A 14,178-nucleotide genomic window follows, 5' to 3' on the forward strand; every position below is an offset into this window, starting at 1 on the left:
TGCTCCTACATGCTCATGAGTACAGAAATAGTGCAGTTCCCAACCTCTCTTGCCGGAGACCATGGCCCGAGGCCTCGGTTCATCTCCCCGCCATGAATCAGGCTACCAAACTGGGTGCCCAAGCTCGAGTCATGCTACCTTTCTGAAGTAGACGACTTTGATGCATGTCGCTGCCCAGTAGGCATCAACGGTGGAACCAACGGCTTCTCCTGTCTCTAGAGAAGCTGACATAGCTCAGGGTGATGGACTGGCAGAGGCAGAATGACAATCATGCAACGCGAGACGTGCCACAAGCTGGGGAAAACCACAGTGCACAGCATGATACCGGTTATTCTCTGCGATAGGCTTGAGCGCTAGTGTTGTAGTCTCGATGTCCTTCTCAAGCGCTGCACATCGCACTGGCATTGAACGCTCAAGAAATCGGAAAGGACGGACCGACTATGGCAGGAGCGAGGTCCGTGCTCCTGCTGGCCACCGGAGATCACATGTGTCTTGGCAATCTGAATGACGTCGACCCAGCAACTTGCATACATCCTACTAACATCTTCCACTGTATCCGAATCTCTTAATCTCTTTGTACTTGGAGTTGCCGGACCACGCTGGTGACCTGCATTCTCGTCAAAGTCTATCAAAGTCTATCTACTTGAGTTTGGGGTTGTTTACCCCTCTATTCATCCATCTATTTCATTGTTTATCCTCACTACATTTGAAGCTCTTCCCGATAGCCGGACCGATCACAGTCTGATCATCACATCAGTCGCCAAAATGCCCGCTGAAGTTGAGAGCTCCTCGCCTCCTCATCATGAGCCTCACTCTCATGACAACATTCGGCCTAAAGGTAGAGCCTTCAGTAGCAATCCTTGGACAGTTAACTGACAAGACGCAGGCATTCTGAAGAATCCATCATTCTCTGGTGGCTCCGGTCGAAGTGGTTCACCTGAGAAAGAACCGCCGTCCGGAACGCTGAACCCACAAGAAGAAAAGGATATCCTCACACAGAATACGCTCCAGAATGCAGGCCACCGGCGTTCATCGTCTGCCGCGAGGCGCAGCTCTGCCTCTCGCCGTCACTCTTCAGCCGCCGGACTGTCAGAGGATAATGCAGACCAGATGCGCCTCAAGTGGGACGAAGCCAATCTCTACCTGACCGAGCAAGAGAAGGGTGGCCGCATGAAAATCACTGAACCCAAGACACCTTATCAATTCGGAGATGCCATGGAGGAGGACGAAGAAGATGTGGCTATTGACCCTAGATATGTCAATGTCGACGAGATGGACATCAAGAAGAAGAAACAGGCGCATGAAAGCGAGATCCCTGGCCTGGACATTGGTGAGCCTGAAGACGAAGTCTCTCAAACGGCCGGACTGCAGAACGACCGTGTTCAACGCAGCACCAGTCTCTCGCGCGAAGGAAGCAAAGAGAAGCACGTCAGTGTTGGCGATGAGAGCCAGTTCAACGAGCAAGTCGGAATGCCTACTCGGGAAGAGCAGGAGAAGCACCGTCAGTTTGAGGAGCAGCGGAAGAAGCACTACGAGATGACTAACGTGAAGAGTCTGCTAGGGTATGTTCTTGCCCTAACTGCCAACTCGAATACTGACGTGAAACTTAGCCATCCGGATGATGTGGACGAAGAAGATGAAGAATCTGCGCGAGCTTTGCCCAGCCGAGGAGTCAATGGCTCTCGGTAGCAATCGCGCCACGCCCTTCTTGCTTACGACGCTTTTACGAACGATATCACATGACTCGACCGGTGCGATTTTGTCCACTGCGACTGAGTCTCATTTCCTTATTGTTGGTGAGAGGACAACTTTGGTCTTTGAGTCGTGCAGCCAACGATCAGAATAGCACAGACATGATAGCGAATCGCCGCCAAGGAATACTCTGGTAGCATTGATAACCTCCTGCGTCTCTAAGATTCCAATCAGCCTGCCATGCTGCGTATAAGGTAGGCCTGAAGATTACGTGCAGTTCGATCGAGTCCCCGACCCCGGCCTGCTTGGCATTTCCCCATTCAGCCATTGGTCTGCACTTGCCGGATACAGTTGATGTTGCCGTGCGGCAAGGGCGCGTCAGATCTACGCCGTACCAGTGAGTTGCTAAGAGTCAGCTACGAGTGTCGCAGCAATCAGAGCGTGGGAACTGTTCTCTAGTTCGGGGTCAATTAGCTGGATCCGCTGACATATATCTGGCTCTTGCTCCTCGATTACTTCGGCTCTGAGGAGGGCTTCCAAGTCCAGTCGCTCGACAGAACTCAGCTGATATAACGCGGAACAATTCAGATGTACAACTAAATACGCCTTCGTCAAAAAGTCCTACCCCCTTTTCACCATGGCCCTCCAACCCACGCGCCGAGTCGTGACCGGCCACGATGCCGACGGGGTCGCGACCTTCCTCTCCGACACCTCACTATCCCCAGCCAGTCCTCTTGCCAATGATGGCTCGGCCCCTCCTCCAAGCGTGCCTGGATTCATCAACATCGCCAAGACTCATGGCTTTCCCGACACCAGTGTGGCCCAGGGCGACGTGTTCACGGACTACTATGGCAAACAAATGCCGCTCACTGACGATACCGGCGTGACGTGTCGAATCGTGGACTTCCCACCGCTGCCGGAGGATGCGCCAGATGAAATTAACTTTGTGAGTTGAATAATTCGGTTCTGAGGCGTGGGTGATGCAAAGATGATGTGGGCTAATCAGGACCGGTCGTAGATGCATCGTACCTTGAGCATCGACTTCGGAGTTGTCCTGTCGGGAAGTATCCAGTGTGTGTTGGACAGCGGCGAGGCAAAAGATCTTCACGTTGGAGACGTGGTTGTACAGAGGGGAACAAACCATGTAAGTGGATTCTGTGGTGTGGACAACCTCAGACTTCGATGCACACTCGGACGCCATGAACTTCAGCGCGTCGACAGATACCTCGCTATATGATCACACCTCCAACGTAAGTTGCATACTGCTCGAACATACCATTAACATCTTTACCTCAGGCATGGCGGAACACAACCAGCGAAGTTAGTAAGGTGCTGTTTGTGCTTGTTCCCAGTATACCGATCAAGCATCCGAAGACTGGCGAGATCCTTGCGCCGACTGACGCAGGTCATCTTGAAACGGAGGAAGGCGCAAATGCAGCGATAGAGAAGTTAGGATTGCAGCAGTAGCGGTAGGGCATGATCTCGTACTTCGCACAGAAGGTAGCTTTTGCGAGGTTCCCAAACGTAGAATGTGTGAGATACTTTCAGACAAAAGAAAAGTACTTAAGCGGTCTAATGACGAGCATTAGACCCATTCGTGCAGCTATCGTACATGCCGACGTACAACTTGCAGACTTTCCGTACTCTCGCTAGAGCGTCAGGCTGGTACGAAGCTCCACATGAACTATCATTAGCTATGCCCAAGGGTCGCCAAACATGCACAGAATGTTCTATGAGAAGGCAGAAATGCGATCGCCAGCAACCATGTGGCCGCTGTGTCAGACGTGGTCACGCCGACAAGTGCACGATTGAGTGGGGGCCGGATGGCTACGATCCCAAGAAGCATCGCGTATATCCTCGTCCAGAGGGCAAGACGTCGCAAGATGCCCAGCACAATGCCTCGAATTCAGTGGTGACCAGCCCTCACGATGTGGTGTTCCAAGTGCCAGGACTGACGCCAGGCTCCGCGACATCTCATACAACACCCTCTCAGCATAATATCCTTTCGCCCACATATACTCTGTCAAATGGTCCGGTCCAGCAGGCGCCTCAGCCTGGTACTATCGATTTCCCAGGCCCATATGGTCAGATACAGCTTGGCGACTATGACAGCCGTCTCAAATCTGTACAGATACTCGACGACGGATATATGCGAAACGGGTTGCGTGGGCTCGGAGATGAGGATCTGGTCAGTACTTCTGTGGGGGGACTGAGACCGCGCAGATTGCCTTCATGCAACTCTTACTGCCATCAAGGCGACAGATTCATCAGCTGGTCGAGTATCAGATTGATCAAGTGTCGTGGTACCACGTCTGTTTCCATGGGCCAACGTTCCTTGATGAACTGAATGGTGCGACCACGAAAGGCGGAGTTCTACAAGTCCGAGACACTGATCTGAAATGGATCGCGCTTCTCTTCAGTGTTATGGCTGCAAGTATGTTCAGTGTAAGCGAGAGCCAAGCATTGAGCTGGGGATTCCAGAGCGACGAGAAGCAGAAGCTCACCAGACAGTGGTTCAAGTGTTGCGTGACATCTCTCAATTTGGCCGACTACATGCGGTGTCATCACATCCACAGCGTTCAGGCTATCACTGTCCTGTCCATGACTGCTCATGTGTTGGGCTACAGCACTACACAGTCTACCTTGCTTGGAGCAGCGTACAAGATCGCTCAAGGCTTAGGCTTGCAAAGACTCGGCCTGGAGGACGATGAGATGTCGCTAACGACGCGTACAGGGATGTTGATGGTCCCGGCTCAACGCCAGAAGATTGTACAGCGAGAGACTGGAAGGCGTGTCTGGGCACAGCTGTGCATCCAAGACTGGTTCTCGATCGCATTTAGCGAGATGTACTCGGTCAATCCACTTCATTTCGTGACTCTGAAGCCCAGCAACATCGACGACACTTCCCTGCAGGTGTATCCAGATGAGGTACCAGGCCAGCCTGGCTTCCTAAATTTCTTGTACGACATCGCGAGGCTAATGCCCAACATTCACGACGCAATCTTAGGCTCCAATACACTTTTCACCAAATACGAGCGAGTGTTAGAGGCCGATTCGAAGTTGCGCCAACTCGTGACAGAGAGATGTCCCAAGTTTCTCAACGTGCTAGAGCCTTTGGATCCAACTTGGCCTTCATGGACCCCGTGGGCTCGTCGCAGTGTTCAATTGTGTTATCATCATAAGACTATCATGATCCACCGTCCATTTTTGGCAAGGAGCTTTACAGAGCCGACTTTCAACTTCAGTCGCAGAGCCTGCCTGTCAGCTTCTAAGAACATACTCAAAGAAGCGAAACAAGCCTTCGACGAGGAAGGGCCCGCGCTATGGATTGATCAGGCTTTCATGGTTGCCGCAGGCATTACTCTGGTGCTGGACCTGTTCCATCGTCGGAAAGGAGAGCCAGAGCTTATGGAGCATAAGAAGCTGGTCGAGAGCACAATTAACACGCTGAGCAAGTATGACAGCATGATCGGCGCACGAGGCTGCAGAATGCTAGCATCTTTACTGGCAGAACAATCAAAGGTGTGCACTAGCAACCAGTTGGGCATGAACAATAAACGTGCGGTAGAGGATAATGATCTCGACGGCGCAAACGGCAAACGACAGAAATTCGATGTGCCACGTTTCGTGGAGCGGTTCGTTGGTGACAAGAGCTCTTTCACAGACGGCCTTGGGACGAATTATCCGGCCATGCAGTCAGGTGGACCAGGCGCAGTTGCTCAAAATAATTCGTCGACGCTAGCCAACGGTAACGGCAGGCCTGTTGAGGAGAGCGCCTTCTCTTACGAGACTTTCGAGCAGCTATTCCCACCTCAAGCTGGCATCAGTAATAGCTTCTTATTCGAGGATCTGCTCAATTTCGACATCTGATCGAGCGGGAATGTCCAAATCGGGCGAAGATCGCAAAATGCAATATGTCTCAAACTGGAAAGTCGCGTCAGGAATGCTGGTGCACGAGCGTTCCCGCTTGTCTCAGACGCGTCGCCGCGCCAAGTTTCGTCAACCACCTCGAAATATTCTGGGCCTTGATTGAGAAGACATGAAGGTTCGCCCTTGCGTCCCCTTGGAATACCGATTTCATTGTCTGCTATAGCGATGAAACCTCGAATTCTCCGGGATGGCAAGCTACGCGCATCAGCTGGCAGCTGCCACCCCTCGCGCCGCCCCTCGCCTTGTCGCAATATCTGGGGCGATGGTAAGCTCGATGCACATCCGATTCTCTTCGTAGTCTCTGCTTGTGAGTTCGTTTCTGGATGAGACCAAGGGGAGCAGACGCTACTGCAACACGATAACTCTCGGCTGCAATGGTGTTCACTAAACGCGTACTCAACCGGGGCTTGCTTGCCGTCGGCAGCATCTTGTTGGCGATCACTTCTCTGTCGCTAGTGGGTGCAAGTCTGTGGTTGCTGGCGAGGTTTCGTGCAGGCGTGGCGGCAGTGTCGCTGGCGACAGCTGTCAGTGCTTTCGCAGCTGCGGTAAGTGATATTATCCTCCATCAGATGATCGATGGCTGATACTATACCCCAGGCGTTTGCCGCACTACCTGCCACTGGTCTGGCAACGTATACAGCTTTCAAGTCGATGAAGTGTCGGGACCCTCCTCATCAATGCTTGCCGACTCGACTATCAACGCTGTATCGATGGACGACATACGCTGCGATCTACGTGACCATGATCCCCTGCGGTCTGGGACTTTCATTTGCGCTTTCTGCGACATGCCACTCCGACGAGTCTCCGTGGCATCGGGGACTCTCGTGCGAGCTCATGAAGGTTGTCTGGGCTTTGTCCATGTTCATGCTGTAAGTTGCTTCTAACTCAGCTACCGGCTATGGTCTCATTTACCTAGCATTCTCGTTGTCCTGGTCCTCCTGCCGCTGCGCAGAGCCCTGGTGGCATCTGCACTGCCACCAGTGAAGAAAGAAAGCGACACAGAGTCGACCTCGTCACTCGAGAAACCTGAACAATTCTGGCCACCTCATGTATACGCGAACTTCGATCGACCGGCAACGCGTGAGCAACAGCGGTGGCTGCAGCGACGGAATAGCTTGTCTTCCCAGAAAGCTATTTATCCTTACGCTTTCGAACCTAGACGGTCAGCATCATACACAGGCTATATCACATCACCTGGCAGCCATTACTCGTTTCAGCGGAACACCATGCGATCATTCTCAGACTCACAGCCAACACTGTACGATCCTCATCGGTCGGGTTCGTTCTCAACAAACTCACGGCCTATGACTGCAATTTCTTCTACGGGTAGTATGTACTCCCGTCGATATCGTCAGCCGGACCCGAACTGCCCGGCCATACCTGAGTCGCCGAGCCAAAGCATAGACTTGGCAGCCCCTAAGCCCAAGGCTGTTGATGCAGCGCCGAGCTTGCCGCCTGCTCCGCCTCCAGCTTGGTGTCCTCCCCTATCGCATGCGCCGTTGAGCTCAGATCCGGCCATCAGAGCGCTTACAGGCTCGCCCGCTGGCCAGGTCAAAACGTTGGCATCATCCACAATCAGCAGCTCTTATGCCCCTGGCAATGGCTTCTCGCGTGCTGCGTCTATCATGCCAAGTTTGTCGCGCGCGACCACAACACAAACATCAATCCTCAATATTTCCAGACCTTCCACGGCATCGACCGATACCCGATCGGCGTCCACAGCCAGCACTTCACGCAATAGTAGCCGTAATGTTTCCCCTCCTCCGCCACTACCACCGCTGCCCAGCCCTCCAACTCAGCCGCCGCCAGCTGTGCCTCGTCGCGCACCTGGACACGCGGCAGCACAACCCTCAACACCCACACTTGTTGCGTACGGGCCTGGCATAGCAACCACACGAACCTTGCGGCGGCCGGAGATGATTGGCGTACGGACTGGCAGGTCAAAACCTCTTTGGACTTACAGTGATAGAAGTGCGGTGTCGGTGACGAATTCATCCAGGTCCAATATCAGCACCAAAGCGGCCAAATCACAGAGATACACGCCGAGTAATTACTCGGTGGCGAGCAATCCTTGGACCCCAGGGACCACTGTCGTTGAGCGGCCAGGGACTGCGAAAGGGATGGGAAAGATGATATGACGGTTGAGTCTGTGGTAGAGAGCAGGGAATTGTAACATTACTGGGCAGTGCAAGGTCACTGTATGTACTGACTGACTTCCAATAGCATGGTACAAGGTGCTAAGATAGGGCTAATGAGCAACGAAACTGCAATGACGTTGGTGTCAGGTTGTGTTCAATCCTGACATGGCAACTACGCGCCTGCCTGCCTGGACACACACGCGTTTCCGAACAGACTCACGCATTCTGCTAATGTTCACTCCCCGCCTCATCACTTCCTACTCCCGAACTCATTCATTCTGTCTCCTGGCCCAGGCCTGGACCTGTCGTGAAGCGCTAGGAGGCTTGTGCTCGTTTTTGCTGCATTACAGTCAGTAGGCGCTCTTAAATTGAAGTCCTGGTCATCGTCAGCTAATTCAGGCAGGCCATCACATCGAGAAAGCTGTATCACCCATTGCGCCTGGAGCGGGCGGTTCAAGTCAATCTGTGAGAAGTAGTGAGGCAAGGACTACAAAGACAAGCCGGAGTACCAACGCACCTACCTGAACAATGAAGCTCACGTCGGCTGTCCGCTTCGCTGTAGCAGTCAACACTCTATGCTCCACTGCCGCCTCGATCCTGCCGCTTTCTGCGCCTCCAGCATACGTGCCCTTTGATCGTACCAGAGACTTCACCAGCTCCTTCGCACTCGACGCATGGGCGACTCCGGTGACATTCGAGTACTCGACTCCAGAACCACATGACAAGAACTGGATCGGCATATGGCCAGCTTCAGGCGGCGGTCCAGAGGAAGGCCACCGTGTGGCTGATCATGCGTCTGCTTGGGAGTATGCGGAGGACTCTGCAGGTAGACGATACATCAACGTCGACAATCTCGGTGCAGGAGACTACAGAGCCTACTTCCTAGCCAAAGACATCTATGTCTCTCTTGCTGCACCCTTCAACTTCTACTATCCGGGTTACAAGGCAACTCTGTATTTTCCATCGAACGAGACCAGCTTGCGCAATGCCCGAGAAGGGGAAGCATACCTCGAAAACGTTGGCGGTCTGGTCATTGGCGAAGGCCACTCCATCCACATCAACTTCCAGAAAGCTGGAGGAGATGACTGGATCCAAGTCTGGCCGGATGGATCGATCAGAGGCACGCCCCCGGCTGGATCTGGTGGCAGAATTGCTGTTGCGCAAGTCGAGGGCAAGGCTGCAGATACTGCTCCGGCAAGCATACAGATCAACATCATGGTTCAGAGATCATCTGAGCGTCTGGTGGACTCCATCAATGTCATGACATGGAGCATGTGGGACAGTGGCACTCACTTCTCTCGCTATCACGAAAAGCAGATGCGTTTCATTCTGGGGTCCAATGTCGATCTCATTGCCTTCCAGGACATCGCAGAAGTGCCAATCGACCACCTGGAGAGAATTGCCAATGCACTCGGATGGTGGCGCTGGCGAGGTGACCTGCGGGTTGCGATTATCAGTCGGTATCCGATCGTGGCAGAATTTTCTCAGATCGTCACGGACTACTTCAATCCTGGTGGAGGAGTTCGTGTGAGTCTCAATGGGCTCAATCAGGACGATAAGGTTGCTATCGAGTTCTGGTCGGTGGCTTTGTTTCCGCTTCCGTACGGACCCAACGAATTCTGCAAACGCGACCGTCCCTTGACTCAGCAACAAGTGCTCGCAAACGAGGTTCATTCAGAGCGTATGGTCCAGCTGAAGGCCACTATGGACCGCATCATTCCTCAGATCGACAACTCTTCAGGTTCCACGACCCCTACTATACTTGCAGGAGACTTCAACGCGCCATCGCACTTGGATTGGGTCGACAGTCTGAAGGAGAAGAATTGTGGCGTTGGAGGAGGCTTTCCGTGGCCGTCGTCCATCATTGTGACGGCGGCGGGTATGGACGACTCGCTTCGCGTTGCGAATCCAGATCCGGCCAAGTATCTTGGGACGACGTGGAACATCCGAAAGTTGTCAGATCCGCAGGACCGCATAGACTTCGTCTACGGCTCTAAAGACCTCGAGGTGCTAGCTTCGGTGAATACGGTGGGCGGAGGTGATCCCAAGGCAAGAGATCCGGAGTGGACGAGTGATCATGCTGCGATTGTAAGTCTATCCGCTTTTCGTGAGCCTGAACCATCAGTCAATCAGGGGGCAGTCTCGACTCAACACCTGAGATACTTGTTCTGGATGATGTTTCGGATCATCTTCTAGCCCCGGGCAAGGCGCTGTCATCTTTGAAGCTCTCCTGGCGGCGAGTTCACGATTGTCAAGCCTCAAGTCCATTTCCCCTTCCACTACCTCTTGCCAGATTCCGAATTTCTGGTTCAGGCTGACCAATATCGGCAGTGGACCGCGTACCGGTTGCCAGCAGGGAAAGACTGAGCAGCTAATCAGTTAGGGTCCATGGGCTGGTGGGGCGGATGCAGCAAGTCGATGGACCGGATGCAGAGCATGATGCTTGTGGAAAGCCTTCCAAAGCAGAAGATGTCATGCACCTACAAACACACCAATGTCTCACAGATGTAACGGGGAGGATCCCACCACAACGGGTCACGGACGCACTTGTGGTGCAGCGATTGTGTGGATGTCGCTGTTCAGATCTATCAGCCGTGAACTCATCAAATGTGAATGTCGATGCCGAAAATATAAATCTAGGTCTGCTCAATAACGAGCCAAGGCTTGAGGCATCGATTGTTTACAGATCGCAGCTGCTGTTTCCTTGATATCACGCTCAATCGCACTTTCTCGAGATCGCAGCTTGCTCGACGAGCGATTCTTCTTGGAAGCAGCGACGTGGCACTGTGATCTCGAATCGTAGGCAGACACAACTGCTTCATCTTAGAACCTCCGTGCCTGCTTTGCGCACCGACGTGCTCTTGCCTGACCTGCCATCCTTGCGAACCTCCGCTATTACGCATCGGCACATCGCGATCATGAGGTGAACATCGAGATCTTGCGAGATCCAAGAACAATATTCGAAGCGATGCTCGGCAATCAAGACATTGCCGTTGAACAAATCAAGGCACTCGGACTGCCGTGGAGAAGATCCCAAGCGCCCTTCCCTGGTGCCATGATAATGACAAAACAACGGCGTCGCGTGGCACATCTTGGTCGGTGAAGCTCGTGCACGTCATACATCATGAGCGCCTGTTCTAGTGTGCTACCATACCTGGACGCGTCACCAGCGTCACCATTGTCGTCGCACCTGCGACGAAATGTCGCGGTTTCAAGACGCGTCTGGAATTCGGGTGGTTATTGTGATAAAGTTCGGGCATAACTTTGGTACGACGGTGGCTATCAAACCTAGTCCATGCAGGGACAGCCCCCGAAGCCAACACAAGCTTTAGCTGGAGATCGAGGTTGCGGTTCTGCAGATGAGATACTCGGTTAATCAGGGGTTGGAGCGAATCGGCGGCTCTCGAATCTCGCCAACGGGTTTTATTTGGGATGCTTGTCTTCACTAGCCTCACCCACCACTGGCCACCAGCACTGCACCAAGATAACCAAGCACCAAACGGTCTTCTTCAATTTCACCAACAATGCTGGAGGCGCAATCTCCGACTGGCTTAGCGGCGTCGCCCCGCGCTGTGTGTGCCAGTCACAGGCACCTCCGCTCTGCCAATTCACAAGCAGGTTTGTGTGGCGGAGGTGTGTGCTGGGCTAGTGCTGGCAAAAGCAAACGGCGCAAGCGAAGGCAGGTCAAGGGCAGGGCACGCGACTATGGCGGATCTTCGATATCTGCTGGTACCCCGGCCTGTTGTTGTCGCAAGTCAAATGCCTTGATAAACCATTGCCAACGCGACCTCTCAATGTGCCGTCTTCCTTCGTTAAGCACTGAGATCGATAATGCGCGCAATACTGACAGCCGCGCTGGCGGCCTGCTCTGCGACTGGACTGGCTGCTGACAGGATCGACGGACCCATATTACAACGGCGTGGCATAGTGGGCGATATCGACGAAGCCTATGACTTCGTGATTGTTGGAGGTGGACTGGCTGGGCTTGTGTTGGGTGCGCGACTTAGCGAAGACTCAAACCACACCGTATTGGTGCTGGAATCGGGCGGCAACGGTGACGACTACAGGACGAGGATAGGTACGGCAAGGTCTATTTCATGCGGAGCGGAGGACTAACATTCAAGCAGACACTCCAGCATATTCATATTTCGATTCGTTATGGACGACACCATTGAATTGGGCATACAACACTGTGCCACAAGGCAATGTCAATGATCGTGAAATGTATCTGCCTCGAGGCAAAGTGCTTGGTGGATCTTCTGCTATCAATGGCCTGTACCTCAACCGGCCGGCGAAGGCTGACATTGAGGCGTGGCACGACTTGCTGGACGATATGGACGATGCTGATAACTGGACATGGGACTCATTCTTCGCTTCAATGAAGAAAAGCGAAACATTTTCTGGGCCTAAGGAGGCCATGGCTGCCCAGGGTGCGGTCGCATTCGATGCTGGCTCACATGGCACCAAAGGACCAATTCACGCAAGTTATCCAGGTTACTCTGTCCAATGGAACGGAGTCTGGGCCGATGGCCTCCAGAATCTAGGCGTTCCACCAGCGAAGGACACCTATGGAGGTGAGAACTCTGGCTCATACATCTCCACATCGTCCATTGATCCGGCGACCTGGAAGCGATCGTACAGTCGGTCAGGCTATCTCGACGCGCTTCCGCCCCGCGACAACTACCACATCCTACCTAATGCGCATGTCACACGTTTGATTTTCGATGGCGAGTCAAGCAAGAACAACCTCACCGCCTCCGCTGTAGAGTATTCGCTGGACGGAGGCGCCACCAAACGTTTCGTCACAACGAACATGGAGGTCATCCTCGCGGGCGGCACAATTGGCAGTCCAGCAGTCCTGCTACACAGCGGCGTGGGCCCGAAGGACGTTCTTGGAGCCGCTGGCATTGACGTTCTGTCCGAACTCCCCGGTGTGGGCAACCACATGCAAGATCATCTCCTTGCTACGGTCTCCTTCGAGAACAAAGCCAAAGACGAGACTCCTGGTGCCGTTTGGGTGGACGATGACAATCCGACCAAGAACGACACCCTATGGCTCTCCTTTGTCAACGACGCTGTTGCCTACGTCAATGCGACGCGCATGTTCGGACCCGGGCTCGATGCCTTCGCGAAATCGACCACGGGCGCCTCTGACGCATTCACTATACCAGCAGGCAACAAAGCAGTCCAAGCTGGCTACGATGCCATCGCTAAAACAACCGCCTCGACCATGGTTTCCACCTCCCTTGGCCAGGTCGAGCTCCTCCTCGTGACCTCCGCCCTCGACGGCACAGTCGGCATCACCGCCGCCCTGCAACACCCTTACTCGCATGGCTCGATCACCCTCGCCAACGACGACCCTTTTACATACCCGCTCATCAACCCAAACTACCTCTCCCACCCTTCCGACATCACCATCCTGCGCGAGGGCCTCAAACTCGCTCGCCAACTAGGCAACACTGCCCCCTTTTCCGACACTCTTGGCGACGAAGTCGCGCCTGGCACAGACAAAGTCTCAAGCGACGCCGACTGGGAGGACTGGATGCGCAAGCACGTCGATACAGAGTATCACCCTAGCAGCACGTGCGCTATGCTGCCCCTCGAACTCGGTGGTGTGGTTGATGCGAACTTGAAAGTATACGGACTGGCGAACGTTAGGGTTGCAGACGCGAGTGTGCCGCCTGTGGCGTTCAGCTGTCATTTGATGGGGAGCACGTATGGATTGGCGGAGCGGGCGGCGGACCTTATTAGAAGGATACATAATGTGCCAGAGGAGGAAGAGGACGACAAGCCGAAGCCAAAGCCCAAACCCAAGCCGTCGAGTAGTGCGGGAGGCGATGACGACGATGAGCCACGGCGACGGCAAGTAGCAGTGGGAGTGAAGAGACAGGGCAAGAGAATGGTTCTTCGGCGCTCAAATCTTGGTCAAGTTCGATGCTGGTTGGCTTGGTCATGACTGCCGTAGTCCTGGCTTCAGCATGAGAGCTCGTGCAGCGAGCATGGATGGGATGTCACTAATGAGGAGGCGCATTTGCATGAGCCACGAGCTGTACAGGGAGGGCATCATGGGTTTGGCAGAGCGACACTTGGTCACTGCTCACTTCAGCATGGCGTTCAGGCGACTTGGGATTGTGCTTAGACCGACTATACCCACTTACTTAATGTCTAAATAGACGGAGACTAGCTCTGAGATGTGTGATCGTCTCATATGTGAATAGATCGTGATTAGTGATGGATACCTTGCTCAACATGTACTCCACGCTGTGTCCAAGTAGGAGAGGAGCTGAGTAGTTCTGCCCGTGCGTTCGTGACGCGTCCAGCTACCTGGACCCGTGGAAGCAAATGTGGTGCGCTCCAACACGCTGTGTGTAGCAACGAGACAGGGGTGACACCGGTTGACTGGAAAGTATTTGATATG

At 53.7% G+C, this 14,178-nt stretch overlaps 5 protein-coding genes across 5 annotated transcripts; all 5 read left to right on the top strand.

Moving 5' to 3' along the window:
* Nucleotides 1-765: 765 nt before the first annotated feature.
* On the top strand, nucleotides 766-1,689 carry AB675_2931 (uncharacterized protein; the record flags this gene model as incomplete). The annotated part of the gene is made up of 3 exons (XM_018142941.1): nucleotides 766-838; nucleotides 887-1,562; nucleotides 1,611-1,689. 3 exons carry the CDS (start codon nucleotides 766-768, stop codon nucleotides 1,687-1,689), a joined length of 828 nt encoding a protein of 275 aa, XP_017996414.1.
* A 640-nt stretch (nucleotides 1,690-2,329) lies between these two features.
* Nucleotides 2,330-5,562, top strand: AB675_2932 (uncharacterized protein; the record flags this gene model as incomplete). Its single annotated transcript, XM_018142942.1, has 3 exons — nucleotides 2,330-2,638; nucleotides 3,506-3,880; nucleotides 3,916-5,562. The coding sequence occupies 3 exons, from the start codon at nucleotides 2,330-2,332 to the stop codon at nucleotides 5,560-5,562; spliced, it is 2,331 nt and encodes a 776-aa protein (XP_017996447.1).
* Nucleotides 5,563-5,996: 434 nt separating this feature from the next.
* Nucleotides 5,997-7,672, top strand: AB675_2933 (uncharacterized protein; the record flags this gene model as incomplete). Its single annotated transcript, XM_018142943.1, has 4 exons — nucleotides 5,997-6,167; nucleotides 6,220-6,491; nucleotides 6,539-7,547; nucleotides 7,592-7,672. 4 exons carry the CDS (start codon nucleotides 5,997-5,999, stop codon nucleotides 7,670-7,672), a joined length of 1,533 nt encoding a protein of 510 aa, XP_017996363.1.
* Nucleotides 7,673-8,288: 616 nt separating this feature from the next.
* AB675_2934 (uncharacterized protein) lies at nucleotides 8,289-9,956 on the top strand (the record flags this gene model as incomplete). Its single annotated transcript, XM_018142944.1, has 1 exon — nucleotides 8,289-9,956. The coding sequence occupies one exon, from the start codon at nucleotides 8,289-8,291 to the stop codon at nucleotides 9,954-9,956; it is 1,668 nt and encodes a 555-aa protein (XP_017996443.1).
* A 1,635-nt stretch (nucleotides 9,957-11,591) lies between these two features.
* On the top strand, nucleotides 11,592-13,716 carry AB675_2935 (Oxygen-dependent choline dehydrogenase; the record flags this gene model as incomplete). The annotated part of the gene is made up of 2 exons (XM_018142945.1): nucleotides 11,592-11,838; nucleotides 11,888-13,716. 2 exons carry the CDS (start codon nucleotides 11,592-11,594, stop codon nucleotides 13,714-13,716), a joined length of 2,076 nt encoding a protein of 691 aa, XP_017996352.1.
* Nucleotides 13,717-14,178: the final 462 nt, after the last annotated feature.

The sequence above is a fragment of the Cyphellophora attinorum genome, assembly GCF_001299255.1.
Source record: "Cyphellophora attinorum strain CBS 131958 chromosome Unknown Contig31, whole genome shotgun sequence".
Lineage (NCBI taxonomy): Eukaryota > Fungi > Ascomycota > Eurotiomycetes > Chaetothyriales > Cyphellophoraceae > Cyphellophora > Cyphellophora attinorum.